Raw genomic sequence first — 17294 nt, forward strand, 5'->3', positions numbered from 1 at the left:
TATGGAGGCGGCACCTCTCAGCCTTTATTCAAAGGAATATCAACATGTAGTGCCACTACCCTTTAATCGCTGTTCATCTTGAACAGCGGCCAAAATTTCAATCGAAAAGCCGATATTTTATGGCATTTTGTTAGTCTCCAAGCTACTAAAAACTATAGGCATAAATAATATATCTTTTAGACAGTTGTACGCAGTTCTAAAACTGTATATGTAATTTTAACACCTGTTCTAGAGAGCCTACTATTACGACATGCTTCACTAACCTACAAATCAGGCTACAGCGTGGGAGATTTACTACACAAAAACCTAACCTCTTTAAGTGTAACTAGGCCTAGTTTGAAACCCTTCAACATGTTTGGCGAATGCGCTTCTTGCAAAAACCTTACAGACAGCAGAGTCAATCCAATAAACCCCGAGACCAATTTGGGTCTTAACACGCGATTCTACACTGTACGTTTTCCGCAAATAAAACCATTGGACAAACACTTTTTAAACCTAACGAAAAACGCTGATTTCGCTGGAATTAAACAGTTCCTCGAGGTAGGTAAATAAATTAATGTATCGAAATTATTCCAATCGTAATGTAGTTGTAAAATGATCGTTACATTGTCAATGTTATATCACATAAAAAACTCTGCTAGCACATTTCCTGGGCCGTTATCTCATGAATTACCTTGTAAACTATACAGAAGCTAATAAAATATCGACTAGAAAATTCTAGTAAAAGTGACTTAACAGCTATAAGTATTACCAAGAAGTGATATCTAGTTTATTAGGGAAAAGGTATAAATTCGCGCCACATTTCCAGCTTTATCTCCAGTCCAAACGTAGACGTGTCCGGAGTTAATCCCCGCCGCCTCTAAATTACAACCAGCATCTCATTGGTTCTTGAAAACTCGTGCACGTCAGCGCGACGCGAATGACGAAAATTACAGTCATATTTTCCGACTGAGGAGAGGCGAAATAGCCCGGTGGCCTCCTTTTACGTCCCCCCCCCCTTGTATTTTGAAAGGGGGACTGCAGGACAATGGCCCGTGCGAATACTTAGGCATCTTATACCTTCTCCCTAATAAACTAGATATCGCTTCTTGGTATTACCTTGACTTCATAAGATATGTTCCATAAGTTTGTAACTGAATAAAACCATCATTTCCGCCAGCTCAACTTATCAATCGTATTGTCATACTTATTCTGATTATGATACTTATAAAACCGTCAAAAATGCTAGTCACAACTAACACTAAACAAAATTCTAAACACGAACTTACAATAAATAGCCTTTCTAAATTGAATAAATTAATCGGGTGTTACCTTGCGGAAAGGGTGTATCACTAACTACTATTCACAAAAAAATGAAAGAAAAAAGCATGACAATACAATTTCACCGACAAACAAAGCAAAATTTGTTACGGTACGGTTATGTCTTATATCGATACTGGTTGCCCATAATGCTTGCCATGAGCGATTTGTCTAAAGAATTTCGATCAGAGTCTAATAAAGGCTCGTCAATGGCTATGCAAAGAACGTTAGGTCGCGATCATACCCTAACTCGTGAAGAACGCGAATTTCTAAGATTGGTTCGCGAAGGTGATGCTAAAATGTGTCGCTACTTACTTGAGGTAGGTTCCAATAAGTATACTTGTAGTTTGGGTGTGGTTCTTAATTAAGGCTTCGGTAGCTTTGTTATAATTTCAACAAGCTCTAAAGAGGACAGCTATTGATTACAATTATTCTTCAGAACCATTCCGAGAAAGTTTCGGTCAACTGCTCGGACTACACTGGTCAAACCGCTCTGGAGGTTGCCGTTGGTCTACACGACGAGACATTAGTTGAGGAACTACTTACATTAGATGGTATCAGCCTATCCCATATATACGGAGCTATTCTACGTGCCATTACAGAAAATCAACTTACAATCCTAACTACTCTACTTGAGGTGTAAGTACTATCACTATAGCACGTACCATGGTCCTATTTTCTTAGTAATTAATGTTTGATGGGTTCAGGTACGACCGTATGACAGACGATGGCAAAACGGACAAATGGAACTTACCCGGGTTTGGTATGACGCCCATTATGGTTGCGGCGGCTGAGGGTAATGTTGAGATCACGAAGTTCTTGCTGGACAAAGGACATCTGATTGAAAAACCACACCACCCAAAATGCCAATGCGAGGAGAAATGCAAGAATAAGCCATTGGAAGGTGAGACGCTTTTCGAGTCCATTTCCAGAATAAGCGCTTACAACGGCTTGGCAAGTTCAACGTACATGATGTTGGCAAACACGGACCCTTTCTTGGCGGCATTTACTTTAAGTAAAGAGTTGAGATGGTTGGGTGACTTCTTCCCATCGCATAAGGTATAATGTTTGTACTCGTAAAACCAACCAGACATGCAAGTTCGTATGCAATCATCAATGATTTTAATCACAGAGTCAATACTACGCCTTAGCCAATCAATGTTCGCAATTCGCGGCCGATTTATTGGACCAATGTCGAGATACAAACGAAGTCAAAACCATTTTAGTGCAAAAGAAGGGTTTTCACGATCCAAGACCTAGACAGTTCAGTCGGTTGCAGCTTGCGGTACAATACGGCCAGAAAAAGGTTGGTGGTGGTGTTGATGTACATTATAACATAAGTTCGTAAGATATGCTCCATAAGTTTGTCATTGGTTACTGAGAGATTGTCATGAAAAGAGCGAGGTCATAGATTCTCGTAACAAGACGCCTTATGGAACATATCTGATAAACTTACGATTATAACATATAACTGTTGACAGTTTGTAGTGCATCCAAGTTGCCAACAAGTCTTGGGGGCGGCTTGGGTTAATGGTCTACCAGAATGGTGGCACTGGAGTAAGAAACGGCGTGTCCTCCATACAGCAATCCACGCCATCTTGACACCATTCGCCGCATTAGCTTATATCCTATTCCCATCATCCTTCATAATAAAACCAGTCCGTGTACCATTAAATCGTTTCATCTACTCCATGACGTGCTACATCTTCTTCTTGGCTCTCTTACTGGCCACCGTTATCGACGACACATCGCGAGAGATACAAAACACGCGTCAAAAGATAGTCGAGATTACCGTCGGAATATGGGTGCTGGGACATATATGGGACCTCTTATTGGATATGTATCTATTAGGAATTGACGCGTTTATGAAGTCATGGTGGTTGGTGTATGACTTATTTATGTTCTCGGGCTTTCTCGCCGCTGAGATCTTATTCTTCTTAGTTGTGGTGTTGGATATTTGGGGGTTTAAAAGTAATCCCAGGACAAGAGCTTTTTGGCCATGGTATCACCCATTTTTGATTGCAGAGGGGATCTTTGCGTTGTGCACTATATTGGCTTTTGCTAGGTTAATGTTATGGTACCAGATACATTCAAGGTTGGGTCCATTAGGGACATCCTTAAGGTATATGTTAGGGGATGTCTTTAGGTTCTTCCTGATAGTCTGCGTGTTTTTATTTGCCTTCGCATTGGGTATTAATTCGGTTTATAAGAACTATAAGAATAGCATTAGAATCTACATGAATGGTACAATTAAGACGCAACCAACTGACTTCGTAAGGTAGGATACTTAATCATGACCTTTGATGATGATTTTGAAACTAAGAGTTTAATTTGTAGCCTGCCATCTACATTCAAGACATTATTCTGGGCCGGGTTGGGTATGGCAAGTCCTGATGTTGCCGCGGTTGTCGTTAGGGGTCAAGATAATGCCGGACACGAGTTCACTGAATTTCTTGGTTATACTATGTGGGCTCTGTACCACGTGATAACCGTTATTATACTTTTAAATATGCTGATTGCCATGATGGCCGAGAGTTATATGAGAGTACAGGTAGGTAGGTGGCAACATGATTAGTTTTTAAGTGATCAATTGATCGGCTGGTTTTTAGAGAAACGCCGATGACGAGTGGAAGTTCGCAAGGTCATCGGTACTGTTATCGTTTTTCGATAAGCAGAATACGTTGCCGCCACCATTTAATATGATACCATCGTTATATGGTTGCGCGTGGTTATTCAAAAGTTTGAAGCAATTGATCATGAAGGGAAATAGGCGAGATTTTGTTTTAACTAGCGTAAGTAAAACTATTCCCGCTTCAAAATAAGACCTCTTACATCAAAATCGAACCATAATTAAGAAATATATTAGCATATTACCGGAGTTTGACGTATTTAGAATGATCTGCAATTAAATTCTTTAATTTATAGCGCTGTTGTTACTGGGAATCAGACGAAGACCGCGAAAAACAACAAAATTACGAATTGTTGTATCAAGTAGGTTTATGCTAAGCCTTGGCCCACAAATATACGTTAATTTAATTAAAACGGCTTAAATCCTGGCAGGATTTGATTTCAAATTTGATAAGGAGATACATTCAAGAAAGAGAAACGGGTCTCCGAAAGCATACGGGACAAATTATCTCGTCAACCGCAATACAAAGGCTTAGATCTCAAATTTTTACTGACATTCGTAAAAGCACACGAAAATAGGACAGCCAGCCAGCCATAGGCGTCAAAGCTATACTTTTTTGTAATCTTTTTTACTCATTTCAAATTGAAATAAATAAAAACTTTTTATACGGAACTGCAAGAATTTATTGCAAACGAAAATATTCGTATTTATCAAAAAACCGGGATTTATAAATTTAAACATGAATTATTAGTTCATGTTTTATATAGAATATAATATAAAAAACATTCTTAACAAGTAGGTCAAGCCTATATATAGTTACTTTTGCGTTGAGATTCTATTCTACTTAAACTATCGCTAAACTTTGCAAAGGCCCGAAATTTAATAGTAATCAAATTAAATTATATTTAAACTATATTAAAATTTAATTAATTGCACAAATAAAAGCCGTTAATTTTTTAAGCTAATAACCAAAATTATTATAATACTTTTAAAAATATAATACTTCAAAAGCCAAAACTTTAATTATAACCAAGGCCTAATTTTGATTTTAAAGAAATTAATATATATTAGAATTTAATTAAAACTTAAAATTAATTATTTTTGATAATAGGAAGAACATACCTGAGTATTAATTAAATAATACTCTAAAATTAATTTATGTGCGTTTAAATATAATTTAAATCTAAATGAATTAAGCTAAGCCTAATAAAAATAAAACGCGCAAATTGCAATCCAACATGGCCGACATGCTTATAACGATTTCACTTCATGCTAATTTGCATAAATTAAGTTTTAAACGTAATTATGGTATAATTATTATATTTCAGACTTAAAATTAATTGAGAATTCTAAAATTTAAAACTTAATAATTGATATAAAAACCCCGGTATGCAAATTCACGTTGAAACATACAAATGACTTACATACCTTTTAGTATTGGTTTTGATTAGGGTCAAAGTTCAAGTCCAAAGAGATACTGGCATAAGAGATTCTTTTGTACCGGAAGCTGGCTGAAGATTTTCGCCAAACAGGAACATTAAGGGCATTAGAACTAAATGACCTTGAATTTTTTTAACTTGTCTTTCAGCCTCATCAGGATCCGATGTCGCTAATCCAGGTTGTGCCATGAAGTCTTTTAATTCGGAAAATGTTTGAGTTGTGTCCGTAGGTATGCAATGGAAAACCTGGAATCAACCAATCAAAACGGAGTAAAAAATGTATCAGTATTATTAGGACCTTTCGTAAAATTATAGGATAATATAGGACAGGTTCAAAAATATAGGATTTTATAGGAATTATACTACAAAGTGGCATACATACCTTCTCAAATACCGATGTATTGACCGCTGCGGTAGTAAACCAAATATCCTTGAAGAATTTATCGGAAATTGGGTCCCTGATATCCATATTAGGGGCGTTTTTATCCAAAAGTCCCAAATGTTCCCTGAACAATGTTCTCCTCAGGGTGCAAGCGAATCTTCCAGCGTTATAAGTCTCGCCATTCATGAGCGACGGTTCAAAATCCTCATCAGTAACGATTACAGCAATTTCACTATCGCGTTTCCCAATCATACTGCGATCGTTTAGATTTGCGGAACCCATAATGACCACGCGGTCATCAACAATCATCAACTTGCTATGAACGTAGACTAATTCTGTGACCAGTTTACCACTCAAATGGCTAAAATTACGGAGACCAAAGAAGGCAATGTAGTTCTTGGGATCAATTCCTTTAAAAATAAAAGAACAACGTTTTTTTTTGGAAAATCCGTTAAGCCTAGGTTGAAATGTTGACAATTACGAACAAAATACTTAATTTTAATTAAAAATAAAGGTGTATTTTAATTAATTTTACTATACTTAACAACATTATCCCAATTTATTACTTATTTAATGGATATTAACTATGATTGGAACCGATTACCTGACTTTCCTTTGAAAATTAAATTAAGCCTAGTTTTAAAAATGAATTATTACGAAGAAAATACTTAATTTTAATTAAAAATAAAGGTGTAATTTAATTAATTCTACTGTACTTAACAACATTATCGCTAATTATTACCTATTTAATGGATATTAACTATGATTCAAAACGATTGTCTGACTTTCCTAATCCTTTGAAAATTAAGTTAAGCCTTGGTTTGTCAAACTTACCTTCTTTGCGTAGTCTCCCCATAAGAGATTCATCTCCTCTGGACATTGAAGCGTAGTTCCAATGCGTTATTGCGTGAATTGCCGTTCCAGTTGCGGTTCCAATTTCACCTTCAAAAGCTGGAAGAAGCGGCATAACCACATAAACCCTGAAGACCTCTTGGTTTCTACCACAACGAATTAATTCAAATGAATACATTTGCAAATACGCAAATGTCCACTTTACTCTTACTGATATGCACGCAATATTCGACGGTACAACGCTTCACCAATTTCATTATAGACATTGTTGTTACCCGGTGCTTGACTAATGAAAAATTGGTTCTATTCGCGGAATGATTGAAAAACATTGGTTTCTGCGCAACCTTGAAAAAAGGTCATCATGACCTTGAAGACTAACCTCAATATATATAAAATGCTGAGCAGCATCAATTGCCGCAACATACGCCGAGTGTATTGACTGCTCAGTAGTTTTGGTCCCACATGACCAACTACTAACTGATCGAAGAATCTAGAACCGATCGCGAATGCAAGTACATCTTTAATTACTTGCAGGTAATTTACATTTAAACAATCACGTCTTAAGCAGAGAAAGATCTCCTCACCTCATTTTAACCCTAACAAAGCAGCGGACGTAGAACGCAATATTTTATCATGACTTATTGGTGCGATGACGCGATTAAGTTTAATTAGAGTGAAAATAGTAAGTACTTACTTGGCAACTTGCGGTGAACATAGAGCCTGTTGAGCTCTTTGGCAACGGTGGGATGTTTGTGAAATCTTCGTACGATTTTGGGATTAGGTAAGGATAACGGTCGTGTTGTTTGGCCTTTTCAAACTGTAGAAAACAATCGACCGAACTTCGTACGCGTTCACAAATGATCACGGGAACAACAAACTTACTTTAGTGAAGTTCCATCTCTGAATAAAGTGTCTGGCAACGTCCCTGGCTGCTGGTCCTTGTACCATAACACCAACATCATGCCAAGGCATTCTTGGGACCTCATTCCGATCAACCAGATCCTTGTATGGATCCTCCAACTCCACAAAGTCTTTGACGATAAAGTTGACGTAGTCTTTCCCAAACCATAACTTGGCTGACCCTTCAATTCCAAGTTCGGCAAGTCCAACTTCACTCGCGGAACGTTTCAATTCCGCAGCGGGAATATCGAGTGTGTCCCACGTGACACCCATATTCAATGAATCAATTGACTCCAAGGAACGTCTTTTGGAACGAGAGTGTTTCTTTAGGTTCTGGAACCTCTGTAAGATAAGTTTACCGTTTGCACCCTTGGAGTTACAAGTACATGATGATCAATGCAACCAATTGTCCTCAAACCGATTATTCAGATTGGTTTCTGTCTATTACTAGCTACAAACAAGAAAACATTGGTACTTACAGCAACAGCTTGCACAACGCGTTTGGTACGACCAGCACGTGATATGTACTTTGAGAATCTTGTACTGCTTGGTTTGGAACCAGTTGTTTCATCGTCAGATACGGCTTTATCGTCATGAGCACTATGGTCGCTAAGAGATACGGCTCTCTGAATATTCTTCCAGTGAATTCTGCGTTTCTTTTTCTTCTCAGCGGCTGCAACCGCGTCATTGCAACCCTCACCATCTGTCTCCGATTTTGCATACGATCCTGATTTGGTGCGTTCATCATCCTTATCTTCAACTACCGCAGAAACGTTAGGGTCATCAACAGCGGTGATAGTATCGTCAGATTGTGTTGGTTCCGACTTGAGAACGGGCGGAGAAGTTGATGGAAACATTGGTGGTGGAGTTAAAGAGTTGGGGGACGATGGTGACCGTGGTTCATCGAGGGACGCTAAGTACCCGTCATCAGGGTCAGGGGATTGCGGTGGCTCGGCGTTTGTGGTTGATATTATGTGTGCCACGTTGAGACTGAGGTTGGACGCAAATTTCTTTGTCAAGGTAACCCCACCTTGATCTGTCAGTCTATGAACGTAATCGTCCCAACGCCCGTAACATAAATCTAAACCACCCAAAAAGGCATATTTCTGATCGACACAGACTATCTTTTCGTGGTGAGACCATAGTAAGACGCCACCTTTAATGTGGTCAGGGTGTCGCAAAACTCTGATATTGGGGTGCATATTGACCAACTGTTGTTTACTGTATAAACTGTTCAGTCCCAAAGAAAACTCCACCTCTTTAAAAAGGAGGACGTACACCATCACTCCAAGTTGCTAAAAGGTGGAATGGAGGGCATAGGGTTATGGATTAGGAAACCCCGACTTTCCCTCAATATGGCGGATAACTTTCACACAAGGGAATATAAGAAAAAATAGAGTGGAAAGAAATTACGTACAGCTTTGCGTCGAAGAATGTGATCAAGACGCCACGTCTCCCCCATAATTACCGGACGTTTAAGATAGATTTCGGGACTGAGCCACCAATCAGCTATGAATATCTCTTCTTTGGCCATTTCAAGGGCATCAGCAACCGCTTCAAAGTACGTCGAGCCATCTGTGAACCTACAATCAAGTCCGATACGTGCGTTACCCAACAATAACCATACTGGAGACAAGGGGCAAACCCTTACCAACGACAGTTCACGTGTTCCCTAACAGGTGCGAATGATTCATATCGATTAGGTTGAGTAAAATCTCTAGCGGTTGACTTTGCAGTGTCATTCAACTCTTGGGTCCATTCCCGGACTTTACGTCGTGTCCAGCATTTTATTAATAAATGACGGGACAAATTGGATATTTGAAGCCCATTGAACATTCCCATATCCATCAGACCGGCGTTAACGTGAAAACCTTGGTCAAAAAGTAAAACGGCGCGAATCGCACCATCTTCCGGACGTATTAGAGCCAAGAAGGTGTCTTTGATGACCATCCACCTTTTGGCCCAAACTGCTAAGCATGTTATAAAGGCACGCCTAACAATTTCGCAACCCACAGTGGCACGTTGACCGCCTGAACGTTTCTTAACCCAACCTTCCTTGCGTTTAGCACCCAATTCACATATGAAGGATATTGGACCAATCTCGAAAAATTTGAGCTGGAGTAGTTCATTCCCAAATTCATAAATAACTTCTTGGTCGTGAGTGACGTGAAATTGAAACTAAAACTTACCGTTTCATGGTGTTTGCGATAAATAGGTATATTGACAATGTTTCTTAAGTACGTTTGTAAATGCTCCTAATGTTAATAACCCCCAATTTAAGTAAGATAATTAAGATTTAGGCCATTAATTTTAAGTAATTACCCGACGTCTTTGCACATCATCTTGCCCTAATAATGCATCGGGTTTTTTTGGAAATCTGGGTAAAGTTTTACGTTCTCTAGAAGGATAACTTTTTCTCCGATCACGATGTTTCTTAGTCGGTAAAGGTATGGATAATTTTGCTCTAAATAAACGCAATTCTTGGTGCAAATGCTGAAAGTGTTTGTAACGTCTTTTAATTATCCAATTATATTCGCCGTGTTGAACTTGAATAACGTATCTGAAATGTAAACTCGTATTTTAAGGAACTTCTATATGATAGCCTAGCTAATTGGGATGGACGTAATTGTAATTAATTTACATACAAATTTGGGTTTAGAAAATGAGTGGACGGACTCCGCTCTACCGAAATAATTTCCAAATTTATAGAACAATGCGGAATTAGAAATGGTTTAATTGGATTGTTAAATCCGAGAGGTAGTTCTTGAGTTCGTGTAAATGGAATTTCAGCAGGACCCGCTTTAAAAATTGAATAAAAATTCGTAACTTACTTGTTTTTAACGCGATTTTTTAACTTAATTTGATCAAATTAAAGCTTATAACAAGCCTAAACTATTTTTCCACTAATTAGGCCCATAATTAACCTTAACACAAACTTAATTCAAAATTAAAAAAAAAAATTAACGTAATTTTTAACATATAGATCGAGTAATGGCACCCCATGTTATTTCCCCATAGAGCTTAATACAGTCGAAGGCAGAGGGCTGCCATTACTCTATAAGGATCAATTTAATAACGCGATTTTTAACTTAATTGGATCAAATTAAAGCTAATAACAAGCCTAATTTAAATCTTAAACTATTTTTCCACTAATTAGGCCCATAATTAACCTTGACACAAACTTAATTCAAAATTAAAAAAAAATTCTAACGTAATTTTTAACATATAGAGTAATGGCACCCCATGTTATTTCCCCATAGAGCTTAATACAGTCGAAGGCAGAGGGCTGCCATTACTCTATTATAAGGATCAATTTAAACCTTATAACAAACCAAATTTTAAAATTAAACTAATTCCAATTAAAAAATTAAAAACCTACCCTCATCTTTTGGTGTTTGATCGGGTTCATCCTCAGTATCAGGAGGATGTAATTCATCATAATCTGAATCTAGTTCAACTGGGTTTACGATACCGGTATCGGAAAGTAAATTATTCTCAGAAGTATTTGCCATTTTCAGTTTTAATTTTGAGCTATTACGATACATTTTGGAAGAAAACATTATTATTATTATTAGTAATTAATAATTAAAAAAAATTAAACCGGGATTACTGCCCCCTTATTATCACAAGATAGGTTTTTTTGCTAGCGAACAAAACGACACGCTGGTGCAGGTAGATTTGGTTATAATATTCTACACCTACATAAAACACAGGTGTTTTACAATGACTGAGATAAACGATTATCAGTTATTTTAAAGATGAGAATTACACCTGCATTTTTTTTAAGGCATATATCTATTTTTATTGTTTTTTTGTCAATTGCACAAAAGGTTCTGTTCTGTGTCATTTGAAAGTAAATGTTAATGTATGCCTTCAATGAAGCAAATAATTAATACTGTTGCTAGAGTATATAGATGTAAATATTTGCTACTGTTTGTCAAAAAGTAAATAACTATACTGATAATTTTGAAGGTTATTTTAATAAATAAACATAAAAATTATCATAAAATAATAATATACCATATAAAATTTATTAAAATACCCAAAACATCAAGATAAATTTATATATTATGATAAAACCACTTAAAATTTTACAAAATATTGGTTTAAAGTACTTAAGTTTTCAAGTATTTACCCAAAATCTTTTTTAAATACTCCAAAAAACGCACGGATTTCACTTCTTCACGCCCTGATTCTGGCAGAAATTCGCGTTTTTTTTTTTCAACATAACGTTATAACTTAGAAATTACGCAAAATTTCGACATAAATTTTATAGGCCAAGCCCTTTTTAATCTTTTTTAATAATCTTTGAGTAATAATCTGTGAAATTTAATACTGCAGCGGCGAAAATTCGGCTATTTAGAATTATATATTATATTATCAATTTTATCAGTAGTACTTGAGATTTAGGCTTAATTATAAGATTGAGTTAAAGGGCCTAGATTATAAAAGAAAAAAGAACGGCAAACTACACCCCATTCACGGATTTAAATATTACGCAATACTACAAGAATTCGCTGCCACAGCGCAACAGGTTTTATAGTTTTATCACGTGGTATGATTCATTTACAATTAAAAATCCCCCACTGTGCCTTGATTACGCTTCGGCATCGTCAAAGGCGGATTTCAAAATATAACTTAAGCAGACGCTTCTATAGTATACTTTATTTCTGATTGGTTTAAAATTAGGCGGGAAGAGACATACAGTCCATACATGTACTGGAAATAAGGCTATCTCGCCCTCTATCGGCTCGGGTATACAACGGGGATGTAGCTCAGTGGTAGAGCGTCCGCTTTGCATGCGGAAGGCCTCGGGTTCGATCCCCGACATCTCCAGGCCCAATATTTTTGTTGACCTTCGTAAGATTTTATTACTATTTCGTGTATTGACCACAAAGACTGGACTGCAAATATTAACGGACAACTCATTTTTAACATACAAATTTTGGAATGCAGTAGGCTTTGATCGATGACCCTAACGCCAAGTCCGAACTAAGGGGGTGTATGTAAACCAATGAGATAGAATATATATATAAACCTAGAGTCACAACGTGGGACCTCGAGATCTACGATTCGCGATACACTTTTTGTCGAGCATGAATTCTTTATCAAATACGAGTGGTGCCACCTATTAATCACTTGAAGAACTTTTTTATTACCGTCTGCTGTCAAAATAGTTTTTTAAACGTGTTAAATAAAATAAGCAAGTTAAATAATAAAAAATAAATAAAAACTCTAGTCCTTTTTAATCTAATAAATAGATGAAATAAAAATCATAACGATGTTTCTGATTGAAAATAAGCGAGTAAAAGTTGTAATTAGTTCCGCTAGAGGCTCACAGGTGGCGCTGTCATGTTTTGATAAACTTGCTTGATAAAAGCAATGTGTTTCGCGGTAAGCCGATTTGAATTGTAACTCTATCTATCTCATTGGTGTAAACTGACATATTATCGTCTGCTAAAGCTGCCAAATTTGAAACTACTTTGACCACGTTTTTGGGGCTATAAAACTGGTCTTGGGTGTTAAAAAAATCAACTAAAACCCCTTTTAAAATATATCCATCAGATATATTACGATTAAGATAAAAATCTCTAAAAAAAATAATACTTTTCCAAGTAAAAAGAATTGACTCTTGTTGATGGTATTATGGTAAAGGTTCTCACCTTTTTTTTTCCACTTCCTGGTTCGTATTCCGGTTATTTCACCGGGGCGAACTTTGATCAACAAAAGAATCGCGCGATAAACATGAAAATGAGCCTTAAAACACAATGGATAATCAAACAGTAAACAATCAACAATAAAACGGTCCACAATACGAAAAACCGTTGTAACCTGGAATTTGACTTAAATTATCTTAGCCACTTGGTTTACTAGTCGTGATTTCAGATTTTACGAAAAGATGCAAATTTTTCTCTTTCAATTTTTAGCACTTACTGGATTACGAGTTTACGTGAGAAATTGCAGGAAGTGTTAAGCCTAATTTGGTCAAATCATGAACCGTAAATATAAAAAAAAATTATTGAACTATAGATTAGCATCGTCGAAAAATTTGACTTAGCCCGCGTTTATTGTGTAGTATCGGCTGCTAGTTTTGCGCCACTACCATGGAGTAATATTCTCGGATACCAACCTGTATATAAAGCTATTCTACGGCATTTGAATTATCAATCCCGTAAAATTACTCCATGCAAAAAATTGAATAAAGAATGGCATAAAATTAATGGATCGTTAGGCTTAACTATAACTTCTTATGGAAAATTCTGGTATAATATACATAGTTTACAGGCGTAGAGGATTCCTACCATTAACACCAGGAGATAAAGCGACTTAGAGTGTAAAATCGTCTGCTATTTTGCACTCTAAGTTGCCAGGTCTCCTTGTGCAAATGGTATGAATCCTCCACGCCTGTAAACTATGTATACGACTACCAGTAACTTTTGACCTAACATAATTTAACATGGTACATTTTCCTAATCTTGGGCGGTATTTTAAGTTTTAATCTTTAACTTTCGCGAGGGTTAATCGGGTCAAAACATACGTCTTTTGGAATCAAAAGGGAAGAATTCACCAAAAAATATAAAACATTTTGTAGAACGATGCTTCCAGATTATAAAACCTTCCTTAAATTACACTTAAATTCTAATTTCAACTCCTATCTCTTGATATTATTATGATTCCTTGGGATTCAATACCAATTATATCATAAGTTCATAAGATATGTTCACCATAAGTTTGTTAATCTCTGGTTACAATTTACAAACTGGAGCTTGTAATTTTGAAGCGAGTGAGGTAGGTCATAGATTCGAGGTAAAGCGACACCTGGTGAGGCGCTGTCAAAGGCTTAGTACAGTTTTTGCCGAACATTATTTGCCTGAATTAACAGATTTAAGCAAAGTTCTGTAGCAATATCCTTAGTCCAAATTAGTGACCACCCATTTCAAAGAAGTTTGTCGGCATTTATAAAAGATTACAAAGTCTGACAAAAACATCAAACTAAATTCCATTGGAAAAAATTTCCGACTACATAACATTACTTCATATCTGCAGGCAGAGAGGCCAACCCTTCAAAATACCACCAGAATTTCTTGACATGGTACGTACAATCAACCATAACTTTTTCAAAACGAATCGCCGCTTTGAATTCTGGGCAAACACCTCTTTCCTCGTAGTCGTAAAGAAAACATTACTATACACAAAACAGTGACAACGGTTAAGCCTAACCCTAAAGTTAAGGGGCGTGGCTCGGTCTAGTCAACTTTAACGTGCCAGGCGTCAAATGGAACTGCCCAAGAAATAAGCAACTTCTCATTTTAAAAATAAAAATAAAAAAAGAAATACTCCTTTGGTAATTGGTCTATAAACTAGGTTAGGTGACAATCAAAACCCTTTTCACGCTTTCTATAATTAGTTTATTCATAAGGCTATGATATTCTATGTAAGTATTGGTCCTAAGGATTCAGGCTATAGTGGTATTGAGAAGGGAGGAGCTGCGGCGACGTGACGTCAATATAGGGACTTGGCAGTACTATGACATGCACCGTCGGCAGAGAGGGGGGGATTGAATGTGTATCTCGAACGTTGGGGGCAGCTTTGTAAGAGAGAATACTATTTGCCCCGGGAAGGGGGATATCTCTAAAGTAAGAAATAGAGGGTTATGACGTTGCCATATATGGGAAAGAAATTACTCTACACACAATGACTCATATAGAGACTGCATTCCTGTGTTACATTACGGGGAGAAACCGTCTCTGTCGCATATTAAAGGGATAGGTTCAACGTTTTCCGACTAGTACAAGATGAGGGCAGTTTTAGGTAAAAAAATGTGCCTAAAATTATGTGTGCCAAAAAAAATCGAATTAAAACGTTTAAAATTAAGAAAAGTACGTTAGATATTTTGAAATTCAAACTGGCCCCGAAATACCGACCAACTTGTTTTTCACACTATGACGTTGCAAATGTCTCTTGATTCATTGGTTGTTTGGAAATAGGAGAATCTAGGGAGCTCTAAACCGTGTATAGTAGCTTTCCACCTTCACTGGGTGACTGGGACACTGGGTAAGCGGAAAGCGGCGCATTATTGAAAAGACCCTTGTAAACATAATTCTGATTTTTCATGTTTATTATCCTTTGTTCTCTTAACTCTCGGTTACGTTGTAGAGTAAGGATTGTAGAGATTTATCAAAATTGTTAAAGGTAATGTCCAAAACACCACATTTTTGCGCTATTTTGGCAAAGGCTTAGCTTCCATGTATAATAATGGTATGACTTTATTTTAGCCTAATGGACCTAATCTAGGCTTTAACATATTTTTAATTGTAATTAAACATAGTAAAACTATTACTTTAAACACCAAAAATACAGTGAAACTATTTACCTTCCTTTATAACTTTGAAAGCATCCGTATCGAAATGAGCTATATCTGCCGCTATATTAATTTGGCGAAAATGCAGAATAGTATGAAAACTCTTTTTAGGAGTAAATCTACTGTACCTCCGAGGGAGACGAGGGTCGCGTGAGCAATTTAGTTTTTTCGCTCGTGTTTTTGCGAACGACTGTAGAGGGAGCAGTGATCGGAGCGGGGCCGAAAACTAATACTTTTAAACATTAATTAAAAATAGTTAAGTTATTAAAACTATCAATATCTATATATTTTTGAAAACGTAATTTTAGGTTCTATCTGATTTAAAAAAATGAAAGCTTTTCATTAGTGGTCAAAAGATCGATTCTATCCCTTTAAAAGTCCGCCCACGGTAGACCCATACTTTTGAATCATGGGGTTATGGATTATTTCGGAAGGAATATAACGAAAAGGCGTGTTTTACGCTTTGAAAATTGAACTTGAATTATTCCGAACGAGAATTTATTTTTTTGTTTTGTTTTCTGTTTTGTTTAGGTGTGTCTTGAAGTGTGCCATAGTAATTTCGGTTTTCCCAGTAAATACTTATATAACCCAAAGCATTTTAAATTTAAAAATACGCCGAATACGGCCAGTTTTCACACTTTCTCGCCAGGATAAATATGATCTATCATCTTCAGACTTCAATTGAATCGAAATAAGATTTTTTTTTTGGGCGTAAAATACTTTTGAATTTATTTTTTTACATCTGAACATATTTGTAATTAATCGAGGCTACTCAATTTCTCGGTTTCTAAAATATCAGTAGATGATACGAGAGCTTTCATTCTGTCATTTTTATCCTAATTAGAACTTTTTAAAGCTGTCATCCTTTAAAAGAGGATGTTATTAAGCCTTTGCTTTATAATACGGTATCGCCTTAAGCCTTGTCATAACGTTAAGCCTATAAAAACGGCTAGACGACACGTAGAAATGTTTCAAATAACTTGCGTGTATCTATATTTTCATTTAAAAAACTAAATATTTGAATTTTAAAAATTATTTTTGAGGATGTTGTTAAGCCTTGGTGACTTGGTTTCAATCGCCTTAAGCCTAACTTCCGTTAAATCTAAAAACGGCTAGACGTAGAAATGTTTCAAATAACTCACGTGTATATAGGTGTAAAGCTATAATTTCAAAATAGAAAACTAAATATTTATATTTTAAAAATAACTTTTAAGCGTGTTGTTAAGCCTTGGTAACTTGGTTTCAATCGCCTTAAGCCTAACGTTAAACCTAAAAAAGGCAAGACTTGGAAAACTTCTAAATAACGTACACTTAAATTAAACTTTTTTTCAAATAGAGAACCGAAATTTAAATTTTAAAAATAATTTTAACTTTTTAAGGCAAATTTTAATTTTAATTTTGAAATAGACGTTGTTGTTTAGTAGCGACTAC

General features: G+C 36.3%; 2 protein-coding genes and 1 non-coding gene across 3 annotated transcripts; 2 read left to right on the plus strand and 1 right to left on the minus strand.

The window, feature by feature from the left end:
- Window positions 1–351: 351 nt before the first annotated feature.
- LOC149615814 (short transient receptor potential channel 4-like) lies at window positions 352–4689 on the plus strand. Its single transcript, XM_089856094.1, has 9 exons — window positions 352–540; window positions 1739–1938; window positions 2007–2358; window positions 2432–2605; window positions 2781–3577; window positions 3637–3850; window positions 3909–4091; window positions 4225–4290; window positions 4360–4689. The coding sequence occupies exons 1-9, from the start codon at window positions 352–354 to the stop codon at window positions 4504–4506; spliced, it is 2322 nt and encodes a 773-aa protein (XP_089712220.1). The 3' UTR covers window positions 4507–4689.
- Window positions 4690–4952: 263 nt separating this feature from the next.
- Window positions 4953–11112, minus strand: Pld (Phospholipase D). The gene is made up of 14 exons (XM_089856845.1): window positions 10881–11112; window positions 10147–10300; window positions 9824–10061; window positions 9691–9756; window positions 9153–9616; window positions 8919–9084; window positions 7981–8796; window positions 7484–7843; window positions 7296–7418; window positions 6981–7091; window positions 6813–6904; window positions 6584–6747; window positions 5750–6159; window positions 4953–5613 (listed from the first exon to the last, which is right to left on the minus strand). Exons 1-14 carry the CDS (start codon window positions 11059–11061, stop codon window positions 5389–5391), a joined length of 3570 nt encoding a protein of 1189 aa, XP_089712971.1. The 5' UTR covers window positions 11062–11112; the 3' UTR covers window positions 4953–5388.
- A 1153-nt stretch (window positions 11113–12265) lies between these two features.
- TRNAA-UGC (transfer RNA alanine (anticodon UGC)) lies at window positions 12266–12337 on the plus strand. The gene has a single exon. It is a non-coding gene; the product is annotated as a tRNA-Ala (tRNA).
- The last annotated feature ends 4957 nt before the right edge of the window (window positions 12338–17294 follow it).

The sequence above is a fragment of the Phalangium opilio genome, unplaced genomic scaffold, assembly GCF_054372755.1.
Source record: "Phalangium opilio isolate 3A_F unplaced genomic scaffold, DU_Popi_V2 ptg000217l_1, whole genome shotgun sequence".
Lineage (NCBI taxonomy): Eukaryota > Metazoa > Arthropoda > Arachnida > Opiliones > Phalangiidae > Phalangium > Phalangium opilio.

Excerpts from the sequence above, each read along its gene's own strand:
- LOC149615814 (XM_089856094.1), top strand. The coding sequence starts at position 352 with ATGTTTGGCGAATGCGCTTCTTGCAAAAACCTTACAGACAGCAGAGTC. Across the intron at positions 3,578-3,636 it reads CAACCAACTGACTTCGTAAG|CCTGCCATCTACATTCAAGA; the intron begins GTAGGATACTTA and ends TTTAATTTGTAG. Across the intron at positions 4,291-4,359 it reads ATTACGAATTGTTGTATCAA|GATTTGATTTCAAATTTGAT; the intron begins GTAGGTTTATGC and ends AAATCCTGGCAG.
- Pld (XM_089856845.1), bottom strand. The coding sequence starts at position 11,061 with ATGTTTTCTTCCAAAATGTATCGTAATAGCTCAAAATTAAAACTGAAA. Across the intron at positions 10,062-10,146 it reads CATTTTCTAAACCCAAATTT|ATACGTTATTCAAGTTCAAC; the intron begins GTATGTAAATTA and ends TTTACATTTCAG. Across the intron at positions 6,160-6,583 it reads GGGGAGACTACGCAAAGAAG|GAATTGATCCCAAGAACTAC; the intron begins GTAAGTTTGACA and ends TTATTTTTAAAG.